Source organism: Myodes glareolus, chromosome 12, assembly GCF_982192425.1.
Source record: "Myodes glareolus chromosome 12, mMyoGla1.1, whole genome shotgun sequence".
Classification (NCBI taxonomy): domain Eukaryota; kingdom Metazoa; phylum Chordata; class Mammalia; order Rodentia; family Cricetidae; genus Myodes; species Myodes glareolus.
In genome coordinates this window covers 51923684-51946805 of record NC_142037.1, presented here as the reverse complement: position 1 = coordinate 51946805, position 23122 = coordinate 51923684, and the positions used below count along the sequence as shown (strand labels likewise).

General features: G+C 39.3%; 1 protein-coding gene across 6 annotated transcripts in view; it reads right to left on the bottom strand.

Annotated features, from left to right (window-relative positions):
* Tdrd3 (tudor domain containing 3) overlaps positions 1–23122 on the bottom strand; it is a 159472-nt gene that overhangs the window by 63153 nt on the left and 73197 nt on the right. For all 6 annotated transcript variants that reach the window (XM_085698273.2, XM_085698274.2, XM_087912263.1 and 3 more), the window contains 3 exons: positions 8570–8730; positions 3569–3710; positions 979–1050 (listed from right to left, as the gene is read on the bottom strand). In XM_085698273.2, the coding sequence (XP_085554399.2) occupies positions 979–1050; positions 3569–3710; positions 8570–8730 (375 nt within the window). The remainder of the gene's footprint in view (positions 1–978; positions 1051–3568; positions 3711–8569; positions 8731–23122) is intronic.

The window sequence follows — 23122 nt, the reverse complement described above, 5'->3', positions numbered from 1 at the left end:
AACAAAGTAAATACAGTTCAAAACTTTGGTGTTGGCAAAAAAGGCAAAGTCAAGAGACACAGGAACTCCTGTCAGCCTTCTCATGTGGAGCAGACTGCTACACCACAGCTCCAGGCTGTGTACAGGAAAGAAGACACGAGACCCAGGCCAACTCACGACCACCCTCCAAGTTCCTCTGCAGTAGGAAAGGTGGGGCAGTTTAATGAGAATGCCCCCATGGGCTCATATGCCTTAATGCTTAGTACCCAGTTGATGGAACTGCTGGGGAAGGATTAGGAGACGTGACCTTGTTGGAAGAAGTGTCTCATTGGGGGTGGGCTTGGAGGTCGCTAAAGTCCAGACTATTCCCAGCTGGTGTTCTCCACCTCGTGACAGTAGATCAAAATAAAAGCCTGTGACATTGCTGCCCCAGCACCATTCTAATCCACCTGCTACTGGGCTTCCCTCCATGAAAGCCACGGACTCACCCTCCCAAACTGTAAGCCCCAATTAAATTTTTCTTCTAAAAGTTGCCTTGGTCACAGTGTTTTTGTTACAGCAATAGAAAACTGAGAAACGATTAAAAATTAAAGACTAAACATTGGATTATTTAGGTTCTATAGAAGAAGAATCTGGCTACTATAATTGAAAACATTGCTAGAAATAAAATTAAGTTTCCAACTGACATGAGGAATTGGATGGAGGCTGAAGAAAAGAATTTAAAGGAAAATCTTGGCATATTTTTTATCTCTTTACTTTTAAAATTCTCATTTTCAAAAACTGTTCTCCATTAACCTATTACAGTTAGCTATAATTTGTTCTTCGTACATAATTCTTAATTGCTTCAATCTTTGGGTTAGCAAAATTATTAAATTCCTTGTCTTTCCTATTTCCATGTAAGTCCACAGCGTCTGAGTACACAGCACAACAGCACACAGCTAGAGCACAATGAAGAACATTCTTCCCTGACAGAGTAACCGACCAGAAGAAAGTCCTTACCTGTCCGAAAGGCAGAAAAGGAGGTGGACCACCTTCAGTTCCAATATTGCTTCTATTATGTTTTGATAAGCTCTGTTTAAAAACATAAGCAGTCATAAAGCATAAATCACACACATAAGCACACCAGCCACATGCAAATACACCAGGGATGCACTGCTTAGCATAGAATCTTAGGACACAACAGCCTTCTTTACGGTATTTCAAACTACAAAACATACAATTCTGTATTCTTTACTTCAGTAACCTGGCAAAGGTCCATTCCTCATCTCTCCGGACCAAAATACATTCAAATTTAATTCTCAGAAATATTTTTCAAGCTGTTGTCCTTTGGAGAAAAGAGACCGCCTCAAAATATAGTCAATTCACAAAAATAAACTCTGGCAAGAACAATTTTACTTTGAAGCACATAACCTATAGACCAATAATACCTTGAATGGTTCTACAAGGATGAAGTTTTTAGAGATAATATTTACGAAATAAAAATCATTACTGGTAAAGGTAATTTCTAGTACTTTAAACATCATACGACTATAGTTCATAATATGGAAAGTTGCTTAGTAAAAATTTGTTAAACTCTCTTACATCAATTCAGATGTTGAAGAGATAATCAACCAAATGGGTTCTTTAAAATTTTGTTATATTTTGTGTGCATATGTGCAGGCACAAACACACACGCGTAAGTATATGAAGTACAGAGGACAACTTGCATGGGTCAGGCTTCCCTTTCCTCCCATGTGGATCCCAGGAATGAGGCTTGAAGGCAAACACCTTTACCTGCTGAGCCAGTGCATAGCCTCTGACTATCATTTAATAGACACAAGCTTCCAAACTCTTACCAGTTCCAGTTTTATTTTCAGCTTGCCTAATTAGAATTAGAGAACAATGTATTGTGAAAGTGGGTAGAAAACTGATTCAGCAAAAGCACTTTCTCATACTGTGAAGGTCCTCTACAGGGCCAAGGGAAGCTAAAAAGGATCCCATTCAGCTCTCCTTCCCACTGAAGGTATTAACATGCACCATAAAGCCATTGTTATTAAATATATCTTCTAAACTTTCAACTTGTGCATTTAAAAAAATTACCATTACAGAAGGTTGTGATGAAAATACAAAGTAAGAGTCTCAAATTATTTTTTAAAAATCCTTCACATACATTTTAAACATATTCCAGAGTTCCTGAATTATGTAAACACTCTTACACAGTTCATGTAAATTACAGGCTGAGTAATAAGGCTAACGGCAACTATAATATCAGCTTAATGAGAAAGGTATAATAAAAGTGGTACAGGGACGGCATACTCTTCACAATCTACATGTGAGCTGCCAATCTCTTTAATTTAAAAAAATAAGCATGGCACAAATATAAGACTGTCTAGGGGTCCTTTCCCAGCTTCTGTTTAGTTACAAGGAAGGGATTCTGTAAGCAGCTGTCAATCATTTCAGTTTCTACGAAAACTTCCTCTAAAGGCGAACATAAATTAACAGCTCTTGTTACCACGAAAACCAAAAACAGGCTAGAGGACTTCTATTTCTTGCACTGATGAAGGTACAAAGAGCCAGACCTAATCTCCCTTTACACACAATGAGTACAACTGTACTAAACCCACACAACATGTAATGTAAGTCTGCTATTCCTGAGGGATGAAGTAAGTCGTGGCTTCTGCTTGGATGTACAATGCAGAAAGCACAGCATGGAGAGTTCAATAATCAACAACACCCTCAGGAGAGGAGACCCAGTGTCACTAAGCCTTGGAGAAAAGCACACAGAAACCAAGAGGCTCCACTTCACATAGAAGATCTTCTAAGAGAAAATAGCCAATGGACAAGTCAGAACCTTACTAAAAGAATAAAAGCAAAATTAGCATATAACCCAGCAATCTGACAAGTGTGTATATAAAAGAACTTGGGAGGAGCTATTATTTGCGTGCTCATATACACAGTACCGTTTTTACAGTGAGCAAAAGATAGGAACAACATTAATGCCTGCTGACAGATGAATAAACAAAATGTGCTATGAACAATAGAATACTACTGAGCCTATAAAAGAGAGAAATTCTGACACATATCACTTATACACAATAAGCCAGACACAAAAGAACAAATACTGTAATATTACATGTCTAAGAAAAAGTAAAACAGTCAAGTTCATAAAGAAAGAAAGCAGAATCGTGTTTAACATGGGAAAGAATGTGTGAGTACATGTCTGTGTGTCTGTGTGATAGAAATGAGTAAGTTCCTCCCTAATTTAATAGTTTTAAGTGAAATGATTCTTGTTGGGAAGTTGGAAAATTATATAAGCATTGATCTGACTTTAAAATATCCTTCTCTTATCTGACAAGTTTCAAACCTGCCAAGATACTATAAAAAGAACATTTAAAGCATGAAAAAGAAATATAACAAGTACTGAAAAATTTCACCTGCTTTGTGATTGTGGTGAAATCATAGTAGACAGTTGCTCTAAGATCATCGTGTTTTAGCTTCATAATTCTGGCACAAAAGACTAAGGCTACCACTCATTATGGGACACGTTCCTCAGGAACAATCAGAAAGCCTGGTGTGTCCACAGTCTGAGCCATTCTTACTGCACACTTACTCTCTGTAACTCCCACTTGTCAATCAGGTGTTCCACCTCACCACCAAGAACTGTGGTGTTAGAGTCGGTCAGGAGCAGGAATCCGTTCTTTACATCAACGACGCCCGAGAGCCTCACTTTCGTGCCGGGCGGTGTGTTCAGACTGACGCAGAAGAAAACCAAAGGGAGTTAGGCGTTAAAGCTGCATTGACACTCCTCCACAATATGAAAATGAGTCTTATGACGTAATCAAAATGCACTGACATCTAAACTAGTTTCCAGGGGGACTAGCTATAAAGTATACATGAATCACGTTAATAAAGACCAAGTTTAGAACAAAATGAATTTGGTTTCCACAAGTTAAAGCAAATGTGGACACAAGCAATCAAACCGCATAAAGCCACAGTAAAGAAAAGGGAAAGCAGTTTTCTTTTCCTTTTAAAGATTTATTTAATTTTATGTGTGTGAGTGTTTTGCCTGCAGGGAGCTAGGACCCTGGGAACTGGAGTTACAGATGGTTGTGAGCCATCATTGTCAGTGCTGGGAATTGAACCCACAACTGAACTGGAAAAATACCCAGTGCTCTAAACCATTGGGACATTTCTCCAGGCAGGAACCACTGGGACATCTCTCCAGGAAGGAAAGCACTTCTCAGCTCTACCTATATAAACACTACCTCCCTTTCTTTGTTCTAACTTTTGCTATACATGGCAAAAATATACCACTATTAAATTAAATTTTAATGTAGAAAAAGATATCTAACCAGCAGTCAACATAGAAATTTAACATTTACATGAGTTACCATAATCTATAAAACCCCTTTTTGTTAGTCACCTAGTTAAAGACAAAACATGAGAAATTACTTATATAAGAACCTTAAAAAATTTTATACACCAACTTGGAAGTATATAAGTACTAACTGCAGCAAGACTTTCCTAAAAATGGCCAGTGTTAATCATTTAGGTGAATCATTTGGGTTAATCAGTGGGTGAACATTACACCACAAATTCTTGCACAAAAACAGAGACAAGTAGTTTATCTTCCCACAACTTTGCTTTGAAAAGTATGTTTGGTTTGAACATACAGATATGAACTGCACTCCAGCCCACGTACAGCAAGAGAGAAAGCTCTCAAATAGGACTCCTACAACAATCAGCCATGAAACACGGGTGAATTAGAAAGTTAATCTGCAATGGTTTCGTTAGTCACAATTGAAGGGCATGCTGATATATGCAACATCAAATCAGTGAGTGTTAATACCACAGCCCTTCAAAGGACAGCTACTAAAAATCACTAGCAAAAAGAAGTAAGAATATGCCTATTTCTCAAGCTTCAAAGAACCCTTACAGGGTAAGATAGATTACATACTGTTCCAAGTATCAAATATGTCTAGTATGTGTATCATTGCATTATTATCAATTCTACCTCAATAAAGCCATTAAAAGTGTTCTGTGGCTCAGTAGTTGAACATTGCTGTCATAATTCACCACTGACAGAGCAGCTGTAACAGCCTTGCCTAACCTCACCCGTACGGAGGTCCACGTCACAAGTGCAGCCTCTGTGAACAATGCCCCATCTTCAAGATCAGCCGTAACTGTGAGCAACACAATTACACTAACAAGCTTTTACAAATCCCAGGCAATCAGCAAATACAGATTCAATAACTCCGCAGTTCATCATTTCTTCATTTCTGAATGAATCAAAGCAAAAGGCACCACGGACCATAGGTTGATGTCCTTTTATAGCCAAAGGAAGTACTAATTCTACTACTGATCTACGGTTTTTCTTGAAAAGAAGTTTTAGCCAATAATTTCTAACAAATCAACAAAACCAGACGTGAATAAGAATATATCAGCACACAAAATTATGAATACAGGGAACTAACCATAGAAATGAAACAATAAGATAAATATCAAAGAAAACAGAAAATATAAAAGCAAATGATTAACTTTGTGTTATTAGATGGCTACATCCTCCCAAAACTTCCTTAATGTCAAATAACTTGAGAATGAACTTAAATTTTTATAAAAATAACTGATAGAATACCACTAGATTAAATTATAATTTTATTGCTACAAAATTAAAATTACATTATACTGTTTACTTCATTGACTTCACTATCATAATTAACTCTTATTTAGAGAGTACATTTTGATTTACTAACTACATCTTTGGCACCCCAACACATCTTTATTCTTTCTTCATTGTAATTACAAACAAAACCAAAAACCGTGGAGGACTGTACAGGAGATGGAAGACTAGAAGTGCCTGAAGAAATACACAGGCCATTGAGGCAGCACAGCCCAGCCCTGCATCTGGTTTATCCTATCCAGAGAGTTACTTCACCTTACTTCTACAGCAATCACTACCCAAACATTAAAACTCTTCTGAATTATCCCCATGAAAGAACAGTTTTGCATGCTGTCATTTCTGTGATAGCAAAGGAACACAGGCTGCTTCAATGAGTGAATGAGCATGTAAAAAAATTAGCTGCGAAACCATAATAAATCCAACAGAAAAGGACAGCAGATGGCATTGGGCAGAGAAAAGCTACAGAGGAAAAGCAGAAAAATGTGCATTCCTTAGCAAGTCAGCCTTCTGTGGCACCCTCGAACCCTTGGAAGGGCTGCACTGAATCTGTCAAGGGAGGAAAGACTATTTTCCACAAACAGGAATCCTTCTCTTCAAAAAGAAGGCAATGCAATCACAAGGTAGCTAAGCCACCTCCCCGTTTGGCCCTTATATAAAACTCAACACTTTTAATAAACATTTATCCATTTATCATCTCAGGAGGGTCCCTCCTTTAGCAAAAGCCGAAACAGACCAAAGGAAAGCAACATCAATGAAGACCTACTCCAAATCCCTAAGCTCCACCAAGCAGGCCTGTGCCCTTCCCTAGAGCAGCACAGGGCAGTCACTGCCAGAGCACAGGCTGTGAAGGAGGCAGTGGGAGATTTCTGAGAGCTTGTGAGAAACCTAGGAAAACAAGAGTCCTGTAACCTCTGCTGCTCCGTAACAGAGGCTGTTCTTGAAATGTGCTCTGGAGACCTCCCAGGTGTGGTAATACTGGGTTTATTTTCTATTGCCCATCATCTCACTTTTGTTATTTAAAAATGTTGTCAAGACCCAGTTGTCCTTGGGTCTGTAGACAACCTAAATTCATATGACCTTGCATAACCTCAGAACAGAGCCATCTGATGCTCCGAATAAAGTTGGCTACCACGTGAGACTTTAGTCTGTTTCATTTTGAGGACCTTCACTTTCCCAGGTTCATGCCGCCAACTAGAGCAGCAACAATTCACCTCTCTCAAAACCATACATATTTCAAGTCAAACTCCCATCTACCCAAAATTGTCGTAATTCTCTGGGCTCCAGGAAAATAATTACATGTCTACATGCCTATATTGTTATTGTATCAGCTACTAGGAAGTAAAATTTAACTTTATCTTTGGACTCTCCACAAAAAGGGAATGGAATACAGTGTATGGTAAAGACTATAAACTTGCTTAGGAAAAAAAAAGCATTCTTTAGGAATTTACACTAACTAAAAAGCTCAGAGAAATCAAAGTAGTAAACAAGACCACATACAATGACTCAAAAAAATAAAAAAGCTTACAAATGTCCAAGAAAACTTCTTTCTTCAGAAAGCAGTGTTCAAACTGCCTTGATAAATGGTATGGGAAGTCTTTCTGTATATGTGTTGCTTATATTGGTTAATGAATAAAGAAATTGCTTTGGCCTGTGATAGGGTAGAATAGAGGGAGGCAGGAAAACAAAAATTAATGCTGGGAGAAAGAAGGTGGAGTCATTGAGAAGCCAGGTAGCCCCACCGGAGAAAGACGATCGGGAGCCCTGCTGGTAAGCCACTTTCATGTGGCGAACACAGATTAATAGAAATGGGTTAATTTAAGATGTAAGAGTTAGTCAGTAAGAAGCTAGAGTTAATAGGCCAAGCAGTGATTTAAATAATATAGTTTCTGTGTGTTTATTGCAGGACCAGGCGGGACAGAAACTTCTGCAAACATTGATAGGAACACGTTCTCATCTTTCTACATCTTAAGAGTTGTATCTCTAAATAGCTGTAATTCCTACTGGCTAACTTTAATAGTACTGTAAAGACCAGAGGGGCAAAATAATAACTATTAGTCTTATCCTGCTGTGGAGTCAACAATTTACAATAATAACCTGTAATAATGACCAACCTGGCAAAATATGCCCACATGCCACGGAGTAACTAACCACTTTATAAATGGATTTAAAGCCCACACCACAAGATGGAACCCAACCTGATGTTATTATCAGGACCACACTACCTGTAGCTAGACAGTTCATAAACCCTATGGGAAAACACACTACTATCTTAAAACAACATAATAGTAAATATTCCTATGACTTAAATTAGTGTATCTTTCAATTCTCATCAGAGAAGCTCCTTGCTGCTGGCTGCTGCTGGGAGTAGAGTTTAAGTGTGTGGCCTCTGGTAGGACAACCAAGCTAGAGTGGATGGCTCCAAACCTAGTGTATATGAGCAGCAAATACTAGACTCCATGAATATAAAAAAGAAAAAAAAAAGTTGAGTGGGTAGGGAGTGGTGGTGGATTTGGGAGGAGTTGAGGAAATGCTTGATGCATTTCTGTTGGTTTTTGTTTGTTTGTTTTCAATTTTCAAGACATGGCCTCTCTGTGTAGCTTTAGAGCCTGTCCTGGAACTAGCTCTTGTAGATCAGGCTGGCCTCGAATTCACAGAGATCCACCTGCCTCTGCCTCAGGATTAAAGGCGTGTGCCACCACTGTATGGCTTACATGCACATCTTACATTTCCTTTATAGATAACACAGAAAAGAGTGACTAACTTTATCCCTAACTGTATTCTAGGTAGATAAAAGAAACAAAAATTTGAGCAATTTCTTGAGAAAAAGTACAACATTCACTGAAGACTCCATTCCTCCCTATTCAGAATCTTACGATGAAATCAGGCTTGTAAATCACCTTCAAATTTTGTTTAACAAGTTATATGAATCACCTGATTTTTGAAATATAACTGAACTCTACTGCCGTACACGTGGTATGCCCATCAGTCATCTGCAAACGGAGCATCCTTGGCGCAGCCTGCGACTCCTCGTTGTCCTTTGGTGCAGCGACATTGCGGACCTTCTGAATTTGTAATACACACGGACCTTCAAGCTGTCACACACAAAGGAATGAAGGTTCTTAGTCATCGCTGCAATTTCAATTACACAATTTTCTCTTTTTAATGGTTATTTACTATGACATAAAAATAACTTGAATTAAAGTCAAGACTGAAATTATCCTCTAATTCAGAGATAAAATTTCAAACAGGAAATGTGAAGAATGACTTTGTGAATTCACTTTAAGATAGTTCCAAGGCATGAAAACACTAAAGGAACAGTTGATTCCTTTAACAAAAGGTATATTAGGCCATGCTCTAACCAGTTCCTATGAATCTGCTTCCTCCCCATCACATGAACAGGCAGTTAGGAGGGAACACATTGCCATTACTGTAAGGGACACCACCTTAGAGCAGCAGCTCAAAGGAACGCTTCCTATCAAACACATCAACTTTACAGCCCTCCCACACCAACCGCATCTTCTAGTTAAAGAATACATATGAATACAGTGCTCCACAGCACAGATACAGAAAGTTCAAGGAGTGAGGTTACTTCTACACTTCTTTTTTGTTTTGTTTTGTTTTTTGAGACAAGGTTCTCTGTGTAGCCTTGACTGTCCTGGAACTCACTCTGTAGACCAGGCTGGCCTAGAACCCACAGAGATCTGTCTGTCTCTGCCTCCTGAATTCTGGCATTAGAGGCATGCGTCACAACCGCCTGGCTCTTCACTCCCTTTTTAAAATGATTTTAAATCCGATGCTACAAGAGATGTGTTGACAGGGAGAAAAACAATGCTCTCTCTTGTCAACTTCAATCAAAGTAAAAATAAATCAATGGACTAACTAGTTATAAAGCTAAACGTTTATATAATAAAATGGTGATAGCAAAACTGGATACACACAGTTAAATTTGCTTATATGTAGAAAAATAAATTTAATAGAAATGATAATTACTACATAGATCTTTGAGTTATTACCATATTTTTAAAACGTTTATTTTTCATTAATAGTAAGGTTTTCTAAAGTAAATATTTCTGTGCATAAAAATTAATACATATTTTCAGAAAAGAAATGAAAAACAGTTGGCAAACATTTATACTTTATTTCCCAAGCAAGCAAGTCACCAAGCTGAAAACTCAACGTTGACCTGAACCACCCAGTGTTACACATTCAGTTTTATCTAGTCCAACTTCCATCTAAGCTATCTCAGCCTTCCAGCTATAGAAGGCAAACACTATTTCTGGGCAAGATGGAGGACTAGAGCGGGCTTCTGAGAGAGGCAGTAAGAGTTAAAGTAAAGGAAAACGGGTGTTACTACAAGAAGGAGGAGGAAAACCTTCAGAAATCCAGAAAAGAGTGGGAGTAAAAAGGGCAATGCACCCAGAAGAAAGGCAGAGCCAACAGTAGTATGTTTCCCCGGTTGGAGGAGAAAACAAAAATCATTTACAAAAGCTGCTTGGCGTCAGGAAGAGACAGACAGACAGACAGGCACACACACACGCACACACACACACTCCATATATAATAAAAATTTAAGGCAGCTGGCTTCTCGTTGAGTGGCACTAGAGACTGTACCATCAAGGGCAGGTTACTCAATGGGAAGGCTCCTCCCCAAAATTCTACTACAGCTGTTCAGACTAACGTATGTATGGATATACAGAAACACACACAGATTAAAATATGAACGAACAACAGGCTACCGAGATAACTTAGTAAGCCTAATACCCACATAAAAGCCAATCTATGACTGAAAGTCCATGTTGGGGGACAGAAACAGGCATTTTTGGGGGCTCATTGGCCAGCCACTCTAGCCAGCTAACTAGTCTGACCAAAACTGGGCTCCAAGTTAAGTGGGAGACCTTGTTTCTTAGTTATTTTTTCAATTTCTCTCTCAAAAGAAAAAAAAAAAACTAACAAAAGCAACCTAAGGGGGACAGTCTCTTGCAATTTGATATCATGGTGTGGGAATCAAGGCAGCGGGAGCTTGGATCAGTCAGTTCCATGACACCCAGCCTGGAAGCGAAAAGGGACGAATGCTATGTGCTCAGCATGATTTCTCCAATTATACAGCTCAGAATCCCAACCATGGAAAGGCACCATCTATAGTGCGCAGGTCCACCCACCATAATTAACACAACCAAGATAAACCCCCACAGCATGCTCAGGGCCTGCCCATCTTCCAGGTGACAATCAACACTCACCATCAATCATATCCTCTCTCAGTCACTAAGGAGGAGCAACAGAGGAGGACAACTACGTCCACCTTGGTTTCCACACATATGGTGCATGAGTGCGCACACACACACACACACACACACACACACACACACACAGAGAGAGAGAGAGAGAATTTTACTCATGAATGTAGTAAAATTTTTAAGTAGAAAGTTCACCAGAAGAAAGAATTCAAGGTTGACAAAATATTACATTCAAGTAACAGCCAGAAAAATATGAATGAATGAATGAGCATAGGCAGGATGTAATTTAAAGAAACAACAACCTGGGACATTATAAAGAAATCAAACCTAAGAACACAATAGTTAAAGCTGAGATAAACACTAAAGACATAAATAATCTATTCAATGAAATTAAAGGCATATAGGACTCAAAGTATGCATGAACAGAAAAGTTCTCTACAACACACTAGAGGTATGTTTAATCCCAAATCCTATTCCACAGCCACAGCAGAAACAAGACAGCAACAACAACATAGCAGGGCACAAAGACAGACCACGCGATAGAGTAAGGGAGCGAGAAGTAAGCCCACACAGCTACAGACGTCTAATTATTTTACAAACTGCCAAGACAGGTGCTGGAGAAATAACGAGCTCGAAAACAAAAGTTGGTGGGAAAACTGGATTTCCATGTGTGAAAAAATAAAGTTAGATCCATCTCTCTGCACAAAATCAATGAAAATGGATCAAAGATCTTAACATAAAACTAAGAAACGGCTGGGGAAAAAAACAGGTGAAACAACTCTAAGCACAGGAAGAGGCAAGGATTTTCCAAAGAGGATTCCAACAGCACCAGAAATAATCCCGGAGTTGGCAGGCAGATTGCACGAAACTAAGGAGCTTCTTTAAAACAAAAGGAACAATCTCCAGAGTGAAGAGATAACCACAACTGTCAACTAATGTCAGACTGTCATTATATACAAATAAACATGTATATAACTGTCAAAACCAGCCCTCCCAAATCATCATAAACAAATGGACTAATGAACTAAACAAGACAGTTCTCAAAGGAGAAACTACAAATGGCCAGTCAATACTTGAAAAAAAATGTTTAACATTGTTAGCCACTGGGGGTGGGGGGGAGAACACAAATGAACACTAATATTTTTTTGAAAATATCCAATAAATATTGTTTAAGTATCCTGATGAACTTAATCATCAGGGGAAGAAAATTCCATCTCACCCTAGCTCTAATGGTTAATATCAAGAAATCACATACAGCAAATGCCGGTGAGGGCAGAGGGGAAGAGCACTTAATATTCAGTGCAGGTGGGTGCAGGCTTGTGCAGTCACTATGGAAATCAGTTTGGAGGTTCCTAAAACACTGGAACTACAACTACCACGTGACACCACTCTTCTAGTCCATGTCCTAAATCAGGACAGCACTGGAGTGTTTGCACACACGTGTGTACAGCTATGCTATTCACAATAGGTAGAAAACACAACCAGCTGTGTTACTCATCAACAAACAACAGATAAAGAAAATGTAGTATACAACGCGAGGGAATGTCATGCAGCTATAAAGAAACTGAAATCATGGTATTTACAGAAAAACAAGTGCAACTAGAAAACATTATGTTAAGCAAAGCAAGCCAGACTGACTCAGAAAGAAAATACCATATTTTCTCTCATATACTGAACCTAAATTTAAAATGTGTGTGTGTGTGTGTGTGTGTGTGTGTGTGTGTGTTTACATGTGTGCCTGGAGGTCATGAAACTAGCCATCTCAGGCTAACCCACAGGAATCTATTCTGTGTGTTTCTTCTTAATTCCAGGTTGAGTGGTTTCACGTTGTATAATACAGACTTATTAAGCTGCAGAGAGTGGTAAACGCTACCCACAGAGGCTCTTTACTCTCTCCAGGTGGGCAGCTTACCAGCATTTTATGGGTAGCATCACATCATATCCTATAAAGATGTCAACTGTCTTTGAGCTGATCCGCAGCTTCAGAAAAATCCTAGCACACTTTAAGAGATTTAATAATTTGATTCTAAAATTTATTGGAGGAAAAAATAGTAACCTAAGGAAGAATATTTTATTTTACGACCACAAGTTTAGAAAAAACTAGTAGTTTCAAGTGTCATAAAGGTACCTAATAGATACTGTATACTGTAACGAAAGTACTATAAATGATGCACCTTTGTAAAGTAATTTGGCATCATCTTATAAACATGAACACTAGCTTAACTCTACCATATACTAATTCAGTTTCTGAGTTCATCTCCTATTACATGCTTGTTCAATTCCAAAACTGATAAAAAATAATAATAAACTAAATAGCCATTGAAACATTTGATATATATTTACTATAATTGGATATGCAATCAAAATGTACTTAAAAATCAATGGATAAACTAAAAATTTACAGCAATTGTTTCTTGGTGTAGAAAGGGGTGGGGACCAGAACACCTGAGCAGAATTATTCAGATATTATAGTGTTTGGATCAGAAAAGGTATCACCAACTACTTTAATATTAGGCTTCAAGCATACCTATATGTACATATATGTGTGTACATGCATATATATGTGTGTGTACATACATACATTGATAGCTTAAATAATTTATGTTTTAAAATTAATATATTGGTTCAATGAAATTTCAGAATTGAAAAGCTATCTCTACAACCTCCACAGCATGAATACAGCCAAAGCTAAACCACAGAGACAGTCTTATGTCAGAGTGTTAGTAAAATCATTTCTAAGAGAGTGAATAATGGAAAAGTCACAGTTTATACCATTTGACAATTCCCCTTGCCAATACCAACAACCAACTAAATACAGCAACATACTGACTGGGTCAAGAAGAGATGTGCTATCGGCCGGCATCCATGAGCTACAACGCACAGGTCCCAGCACACAGCAAGCAGCACTGTACTTTGTACGAATGTCCTCACTCGCTCTGGACACTTGGCCTAGCTCTGCTGCAGCTGCTACCTCGCAACTCAGTCTTCTGCTGCTCTCCTGCCACTACAGGAGTCTTCTACACTGGGCACAGGGGAGACAAGTGGCATGATGTGGCTGTACACCAAGGAAAGATATGCCGTTTGTTTTCTTTCTCCCTCTCTAAACAAGTGTCTTAGAATTAAAAAATTCCCCAAATTGAGAGAAAATTTAATCGCAAATGCCAAATACATATACCTTCCATACATAGTTACCAGTCTAAAAGTTTGATTTCGTCCCATTTCCTAGAACTCATATTATAAAAACAGCATATTGTTTTCAAATAAAAAATATTGAGTAATATACATAGATATAGATATATATGTACACATATGTGCATATATATGCATGCATATATGTATACTAAATGCAAACACGCAACATATATACATATATAATATATGCATATATTTAGAAATTATATATTTAAATAGAATTAATTTATATTTAAATAAATTTATGTTTAAATAATTTACATTTAAATTATTTATAATAATATAATAAATATAAATAAATAATATAAATAAATAATGTATATTTAAATGAATTAAATATATTTAAATAGAAGGAAGATATGAGTACAGAGTATGTGTACTCTAAGGGTTTTTCCAAAGATTTTTATTTACGGGTACACGTTTGTCTACACACATGTGCATATATGCAGTTGCTCACAGAGGTCAAAGAGGGCATCAGATCTGGCGAGCTGTAGTAATAGGTGGTTGTGAATCACCTGACATGGATGCTGGGAACCAAACACCAGTCCTCTGCAAAAGCAGCAAGAAGTGTTAACTGTTAAGGCAATGCTCCAGCCCATATACAATGTAGTCTTAAGTTTCAAATATGCCTCCACTATGGAGACACACTCAATATTCCACAATTAAAAATTACATCTCTAAAAGACAACAGTCTAGAGAAGAGAGCAAATCTCTGTACCTGAGTTCGAATGGCTCTCCCTCTTGTACGTACTTCCAACATAAAATCTGTTTTATGGAGTTGTCTCTTTCAACTCCATAAATATACACTCAAAGCTGCTAAAGGGTCAGGGAGAAGGCTTGGTGAGAAAAAGCACTTGCATGTTGGAGATTATTTTAAGGCGTGTTACTTTTGTTTATGCTCTGGAACATTTGTTTATGCAAAGATGTGTTTGATTAAATATAATTCACCTGTGCTCTGGAGGCTGAGTCAGCAACTAGCTGACAGGAAATAGTAGGGAGGAGTCATGTGGAGAAGGGTTTATAAAGTTGGGTGAGAAAAACCTGAGGACTTCAGGGAGACATGAGGAGGTCAGCTAGGTGAGCTGCTTGCTATTCAGCTGCCAGGGAAGCATCTTGAATTCTTTAGCAGAGATTTAAATAAGTTCTCTTAGTAGTTTTGAAAGAGTCCGTGCCTGAGGGAACAGAATTTCTTCAGGCTGCGGCTCTTGCTTGTGACCTAGCTGCTGCTGGTAGTGGAGCTGCAGCTGCTGACTAGGATAGCTCAAGTTTAAAAGACAATTTAAAAAGAGGACAATAATTGGCGCCCAAAACAGGGTACCAAACTACTGCATGATGTTCTTTTATTTTGTCTTTTGGGAGAACCCACCACCCAGATCCCAAGTAAATCACACACAAAGGCTTATTCTTATGAATGCCCAGCCTTACTTTGGCTAGTTTCTTGCTAGCTTTTCTTACCTTAAATTAAGTCAACTACCTTTTGCCTCTGGGCTTTTATCTTTCTTACTTCCACATCTTATTTTACTTCTTTCTTTGTGGCTGGCTCTGTAGCTGGGTGGCTGACCACTGATGTCCTCCTCTCCTTTTGGTCTCACTGTTCCTCTTTTTCATCCTCATTTCTCTTTTTTAACTCTCTGTCTGCTAGCTCTGCCTATCTTTGCTTCTGCCTCACTATTGGCCATTCATCTCTTTATTAGGACCATCAGGTATTTTAGACAGGCAAAGAATAACAGCTTTACAGAGTTAAACAAATATAGCATAAACAAAAGTCACACACCGAAAAATAATATTCCCCAACACTGGCCACAAAGCATAATGACCAGAGTTCAAGTCCGAGGGCCTGAAAGTTGTCTTCTGACCTCACACATTCACCAAGGGAAACACACATACTCATTCTTATTCTCTTTCTGTCTGTCTCCCCCCCCCCTCTCTCTCTCTCTCTCAACAGGTGAATAAGTTTAATAATTTCTTACCTGTTTGAATACATCTGGGGCTGGGGAGATAGCTCCACAGTCAAGAGCACTGGTGCTCTTTCTGATGATCTAGATTTCATTCCTAGCACCCACACAGTGGCTAATAAGCAACAACCATCTGTAACTTCCATTCCAAGAGAGCTACTGCCCTCTTCTGGCCTCTATAGGTACCAGGCACACATGTGATGCACAGATATACATGCAGATAAAACACCACCACACATAAGATAAATAATATGGTCAATACTCTTGAAGGGAAAGCAGTAGTGCATCCTTGTAATCCTAGTACCTGGGAGCCTGAGGCCCAGAGGATCACAAATTTTGGTACACCCTGAGCTATACAGCAAGTTCCAAACTATTCTGGTTTACTTGACAACCCTATGTGAAAAAATAAAAGAAGAATAAAAGAAACAAAAATGATTTTCCAGTGCTATGCTACAATTTATTTAACATGAAAGCAATAGAGCAGAAGACAGGGCTGGAGCTTTACAGCAGGGTTGAATTCACTGTGAAACACATGGTACGTGAGGATCAGTCACGTATCCTCGTGTAAATAAAACTGACAGCATAGGGAAATAAAAACTTTATCAGAAGCCATCAGTGACCATGATGCAGAAACAGAATGAAGCACGGAGCTGTCTCACTCAAGCAAGTCTTTTCTACTGTGCATTCCACAACTAACATCAAAAGCAAATGTGGGCACACAGAGCAATGGGAATATTATTCTTTAACTGGACACAAAAGAGGTCAGAAGATTAGAGGAGCAGGTACAGTTGAGTTGGAAACTACAGACTAAATAGCAGTTTGCCTATAGCTGGAGGACATTTGGGTGCTGCAGCAACCAAAGCTGTATTCATGCAATTGTTGCTTTTCCTAAGAGTACAGATAATAAAGACCAATCATCTAACGTTAGTCCAGGGAGATTCTCAAACAAATCACCAAAAAGAGAGCGAAAGAAGGTTTTACTAACAACAAGCTCTAAACAAGCCTTGATGTCCCAGTGATGGAGGACACAGGATCACAAGCACTAGGGACTGAGGAAGACAACAGTGGTGAGCTGTCTGGAATCCAGATCCTTTCGCAGTCTCAATTGATGTGCACATACGAGACCAGTAAGAAAATGGTAACGGTAGCAACGGTAGCAATACAAGGAAAATGTGTAGATTGTAAGTGTGGTGTATATGTACTGTAAGATTCTAAAGCGCCTGTCCTTCAGGAATTTGAGCCTTCAGAAAATGTCTTGAATAGTTTCCCAAACTTGAGATTCCTGAACAACAGAAGCAACCGTTATAAATAAGAACAATAGCACAGCAAACAAACTGTCCCCAGTCGCTTTGAGTAGTCAGGGAAACGACACAGGAGGGGGGCACGCGGAGCTCCACTTCCCCAGGGTCTCTGCCTCTCACTGCTCAGTGCGTGCTCCTGATAGAACACACTTCTGAGGGTTGTTGGTGTTGTTTTCCTTTTTAGAGCTTATTTGTTTAAGACACTTAGAAGGATACAGATCTAAATAGTAAGAAATTTTATTATTAAGTCCTAGTAAATAAAACACAAATTCCTTATTTTATTCATTTTTCTGAAAAATACAAGTACATGTTTAATTCTAATAACTCATTCACTAAATGGGACACTAATAAGATACCATTTACTGAAGACTAAATTAACAGAGTAGATAGAAAACAACTTTACATTAAAACTGGAACATTTTCCCAGTTTTTTTTCTTCTTAAAAACATTCACCCTCTAAATGAAAACTATGTGAGTTCCCTCTGAATTTTAAGGCAAGGCTGCCATCTTGTGGCTCACGTTGGTATTGCTGAGGCTCTGAGCCAGTCACTTCACCTTCTGAAACTGAAGCCTTCAATCAGTTGAGCATTTAAAAAAGCATATGCAGCTGGTCAGCAGGACTAACAAGTTAAAAAGAACTAACTCCAGAACTGAACTGTTGGGGAACAATTTCCTCCAAGCTGAAACATCCCATCCTGGAGGAAGACTCAGGAGACTCAGAGGAAACCACCTTACAAGGCCCTCAGAGCTGAAACTTAAGATTGATGATGCTGGTCCCCAAAGCTATGGAGGCCAATGGCTCTGCTGGGGAGAGGCCTGCATGAGTCTTCTCTGCTCTGAATGATGAGTCCCGATGCTTGGAGAAGATTCTCCAGCCTGCTGAGCCAGCTGCACGTCATGCAGAGAGCATCCTTCCCCCTGCTGGGGTGGAAAACTCTATGACACAGCTGCCTTTAAGTCAACACCGGCTACTGCAAGCAAGCCCTTTCCCGTGCCTCTCTCAGTAACTCATTAGATATTTGCTGTAAGCACCGCTTTGGTTGGCTGTTGGTTCCCTATCTGAAGTGAACAGCCTTATTTCCCTACTCTCCAGGAGAGTTTCACACACCTGTTAGCGTTCTTCAGTAATGTGCAAAAGCCCTCGAGTAACTGTTCAGGTCACAAAGATGGAAACTGAGCCCTGTCCTGTATTGGAAGGCCTTGCTAGGCAGAGGTTGCAGTCTACCATGGCCTGACAGCTTTTTCCAAAGCTCAACATTAGGATACCCTCCTCACCCCCCAGCAGGACTGCCTGCTCTCTACCTGCCCTTATCTGGAAAGTGTCCCTGGACCCAGAGGACTGACCTTATCTGAGAGCTGTCTATAAACCTGGATGCCTGATTTATCTCTACAGTGACCATTAGCATAGTTTGATTGCAGAAGCCTCCCCTGCTGCACATACAGTAACTAAGACTTATGCTGGGAGTTTGCTACAGCATCTTGCTCCCACATACAAAGCCTTATGATAGGAGTGTGTCACTTAATGCAAATTAGCCCTTCTCCACAGGCTCCCCAATCCTTTATATTTTCCATACTCTGGAGTAAAGCTGAGCTGATTCACTGAAGTCATCTTCCAAAGGACTATCACCATCATACCCACAGCCCTGTTCCTCACTTCTGCTCCCCCCTCCCTCATGGACCGGACCAATGCATCAATGATCCAGAGGAAGAAGCAGACCACATCTTACATTTACCATTCACACCTTGTTTTAAACTTGCTATGAAAATAATAAAATTTTAAAGTTAAACAGACAAAAACAATAGATGTTACTGCATTTACATTATTATTATTTTCCATGGTCTCCAGTTTGTGCACTGCTAGCTTACTAGCTATCCCAAGACTTCATGTCACAAAGTCTACCCCAAAAAAGCTCAGAAAAGAAATTGTGTGAGATACAACATATACCCCCACCTCTCTCTCTCTCTCCCTCTCTCTCTCTCTCTCTCTCTCACACACACACACACACACACACAGAGAGAGAGAGAGAGAGAGAGAGAGAGAGAGAGAGAGAGAGAGAGAGGAAAACATACACCACCTCCAACTTAGGGCCTAGGGAGGAAAAAAAGAACTATTAGAGCCTGTAGCCTGGACTGCGAAGCCTGCAGGAAAATCTCTGTCCACCCCTTCACCACATTTCAAGTGTTTGCTTGAAAGCTAAGTCATGCTCAAACACTATCCAAAGCACACTGAAATTCCAAAATAGTGTCACAGAGAGAATGAGAGGGGAAAGACCCTCAGGGGTAAATGCTATATTAATTAGTAATAAAGTTCATTTGAATTTTTGCAATTCTATTTTCTACCAAATTAATCAGTGATAATAGAAATGACAAAGACTTCAGTTGCAAAATCCAGATGACAGTGTCTTTCTGAAGGCCCAAGACATCTTGGAATGAAACTGTAAATTCGGAGTAAACCAGTTCCATGAGTAGATCTAACTGCAATTTCAGCTTAGGAATAAAGTAGACCTTTCTTACCCAAATCTAGATCCCAAATCTACTAGCTTTCTACTTTATTCCTAAGCTGAAATTGCCATATCATGAAAATCGTGTTATCTTGGTCTCACTAATCATAACAACGACACAGACTTCAGCCTGTGTCCATTGGGAGATGAAATTTAGACTCCACTCATCCACCTTCCAAGAGAACTGCTGGTCTTCCTGAAAAGCTCCACAACACTGTGATGAGCCTCTGCAGTGAATAACTTCCAAAGGGCAGGACGACGCCGAGGGGAGGCTTTTAAAAGAACCATGCAAGGCAAATGGGGGATGCTCCTACAAAGATGATGGTCCCCATACCTCCCTTGCTTCTAAATACTTGGGGAAATGTTCCCCAATCTTCAAATGGCTTTCCCTCTTTGAAATGGGAGTATCATAGACAGGCTAGAAATTCAGTAGAATCGGTCAGAGCAGCTTCAGGGCACCTTTGATCCTACCACAATGATTAGTATGGATCAAGGGGGTTCAGGGCTGAATCCAGACAACAAAAATGAGTCCATTTGCTTGTTTCTCTCACTGAATTCTCTTGGTGCCCTCAGTAACTGAGCAGAGGCAATCAGCACTTATGCCCTGTTAGAGTTCTGAGACAAACATACCATCCTCAATGGTTCATAATATGTCACAGCCACCATGTGCACTGTGCTGCATTGAACACTTCATGTGCAACATCACTTATCTCTTTAACGGCGTGAGAAAATAATATCTTAATGATATGAATATTAACCTCTATAAAGATTAAACAACTTGCCAAAAATCACAAAATTTAATAATCTAGAGAAATGGGGTTTGAGTAAGGCCAGTGGTTGCCCTCGTATCTTCCTAATCTGTTACTGGTTAACATACCTAATATGAACCGTGGCTCCCCTGCCTCTTAAGACATATACTATACACTTTCTTTTTAATGCTGGTCAGAATACTGGAAAGTTGTTTTCCAGTTTGCTGTGTCTAGGAACTAACTATGAAATCTAGGTTACTCTTTGTGTCCCTCTCAATCTCCTTTCTTCTGCTCACCTCTCTTACTATCCCTTCTTCCTTTCCTAATATAAGACGAAAACTAGAAAATATTATTTTCTACCAAAATCCATCAATTACATGGCATGTCAGAAGCAGCTAGCGAAAGAAAAACATAAGCAATGAAAATAAGATGAAAATGTAGCGGCTGAAAATGAGAGAAAAACAGCCACACTGGCCAGTCTTACAGACCAGGCAGTGATGTCACACACCTTTAATCCCAGTTAAAGGGATTAAACACTACTTAATCCCACACTAGCTTGCCAAAGAAACTGGGCAGTAGTGGCGCAAGTCCTTAACCCCAGAACTAGAGAGGATTATGAAATGAGAGGAGACAACACTCAGACTCAGTTGCATTCTGAGATCTCCTGGAGGAAGGCTCACCATTTTCAGACTAACATCAAAGTAAAATCAGTAACTAGCTGTTTTGCTTTTCTGGTCTTCAGGTTAAACCCCAATATCTGTCTCTGAGCTTTTATTAATCACGCTACAGAAAAAGAATTATCTAGCTACTCTGCTATCCTTGTAGACCGGAGCCTAACTAATCATTATCAGGGAGGCTTCATAGGACTGATGTAAGCAGATACAGAGACCCACAGAACAACATCAGGCAGAGCTTGGGGAATCCTGGGGAAGGAGGGAGGAAAGATTATAGGAGCCAGAGAGGCCAAGGACACCACAAGAAAACCCATAGAATCAGGGCCCATAGGGGACTACAGAGACTGAACCAACTATCAGGGAGTCTACATGAGACTGACCTAGGCACTCTGCATATATGCTATGGTTGAGGAGGTTGATGTTCTTACGGCATGCCTAACAGTGGGTGTGGGGGTGTCTCTGACTCTTCTGCTTCCTCCTACGGCACTGCCTCATTTAGCCTGAATACTAGAGGATGTGCTTAGTCTTACTGAACTCAACATGCCTGCCCTTTTCTGAAAGGAAACAGGAGAAGTGATCTGGGGGAGAGGAGATGTGCAGGGATGGGACTGGAAAGAGAAGAGGAAAAAGAAACTGGCTTTGAGAAAAGAACAAAACAAAACAAAAGAATGATCTAGCAGCTTCTATTTCATTTGAAAGGGATTACTTTTATCTATTCATTCTATATATAAATTAGCATCATATTTAAGTATACTTTCCATAATTAGAAGAGTAAAAGATAGGCAGATTAATAATTAAAATAGCATTTCCCTATAGCATATTTACAGATTAAGATAAAGTTTATTTTAAACTAGAACTGTAACATATGCAAATTAATGAAAGATAATTCTAGAATCATGTCTTTATAACAATCAGGCATTATTAACAGGATGGAATGCTAGGTAGTAAATCTTTCTAATATAAAAGTACAAATAAGGTATGTGAGTTCTACTGATCTTTAATTCATATCAAATATTTACCCCTTGAGTATTTAGCCTAAATATAACTGTATTCAAATACAGTGTGTGGAGTTCTAGCTAATGGCCAACAAAATGAGTACAATCTGTGTATCAGCTTTAAAATTTGTCTATTAAAGCTGTTTGAAAACATTTTCATTCCTGCTGTGAGAGGAATTAAACCTCGTCAACAGCAGCTAGTAAAGGAGGAAATGTAGCCAATGAGGAAGAACAGAATCTAGCAATTTCTATTACATATGAAAAGGGAGCCTTTTATCTATTCATTCGATATATAAACTAGCATCACATTTAAGGATGTTTTAAGTGATAATACGCATCATGAAGATTTCAGGTTGCAAAGTTTTGTTAATTGTTATCAACTGTCTTCAAAGGAAACATTTACAAAATACTGAGTACTGTTCGAAAAGAAAAACTGCGCACAGTTCTAACAGCAAAACTGTGCTGAGAAAACGGCTAGAACAAAGAATGCCTCCATCTACTGGTGAGCTCAAGGCAGTGCGGGTTCTGAGTCTTAAGGACAGAGACAATGGAAAAGCAGTATTATAGTAAGCTCACTTTCTTTCTTCTTCCTTTCCTTCCTTCCTTTTTTTCGAGACAGGAGTTCTCTGTGTAGCCCTGGCTGTCCTGGAACTCCCTCTGAGACCAGGCTGGCCTTGAACTCAGAGATCCGGCTGCCTCTGCCTCCCTAGTGCTGGGACTAAAGGTATGTGCCGCCGCCACCTGGCTAGCTCTCATTTTCTTAATAAAACTAGTATACAGTTGTGCATGCACACTTGTGCAATTACTATACTCATCAGGGCAGGCCACCATTGCTGCCCAATCTGCAGTTATAATGCAGCGGCCTTCTAAGGACGTTTCTGGG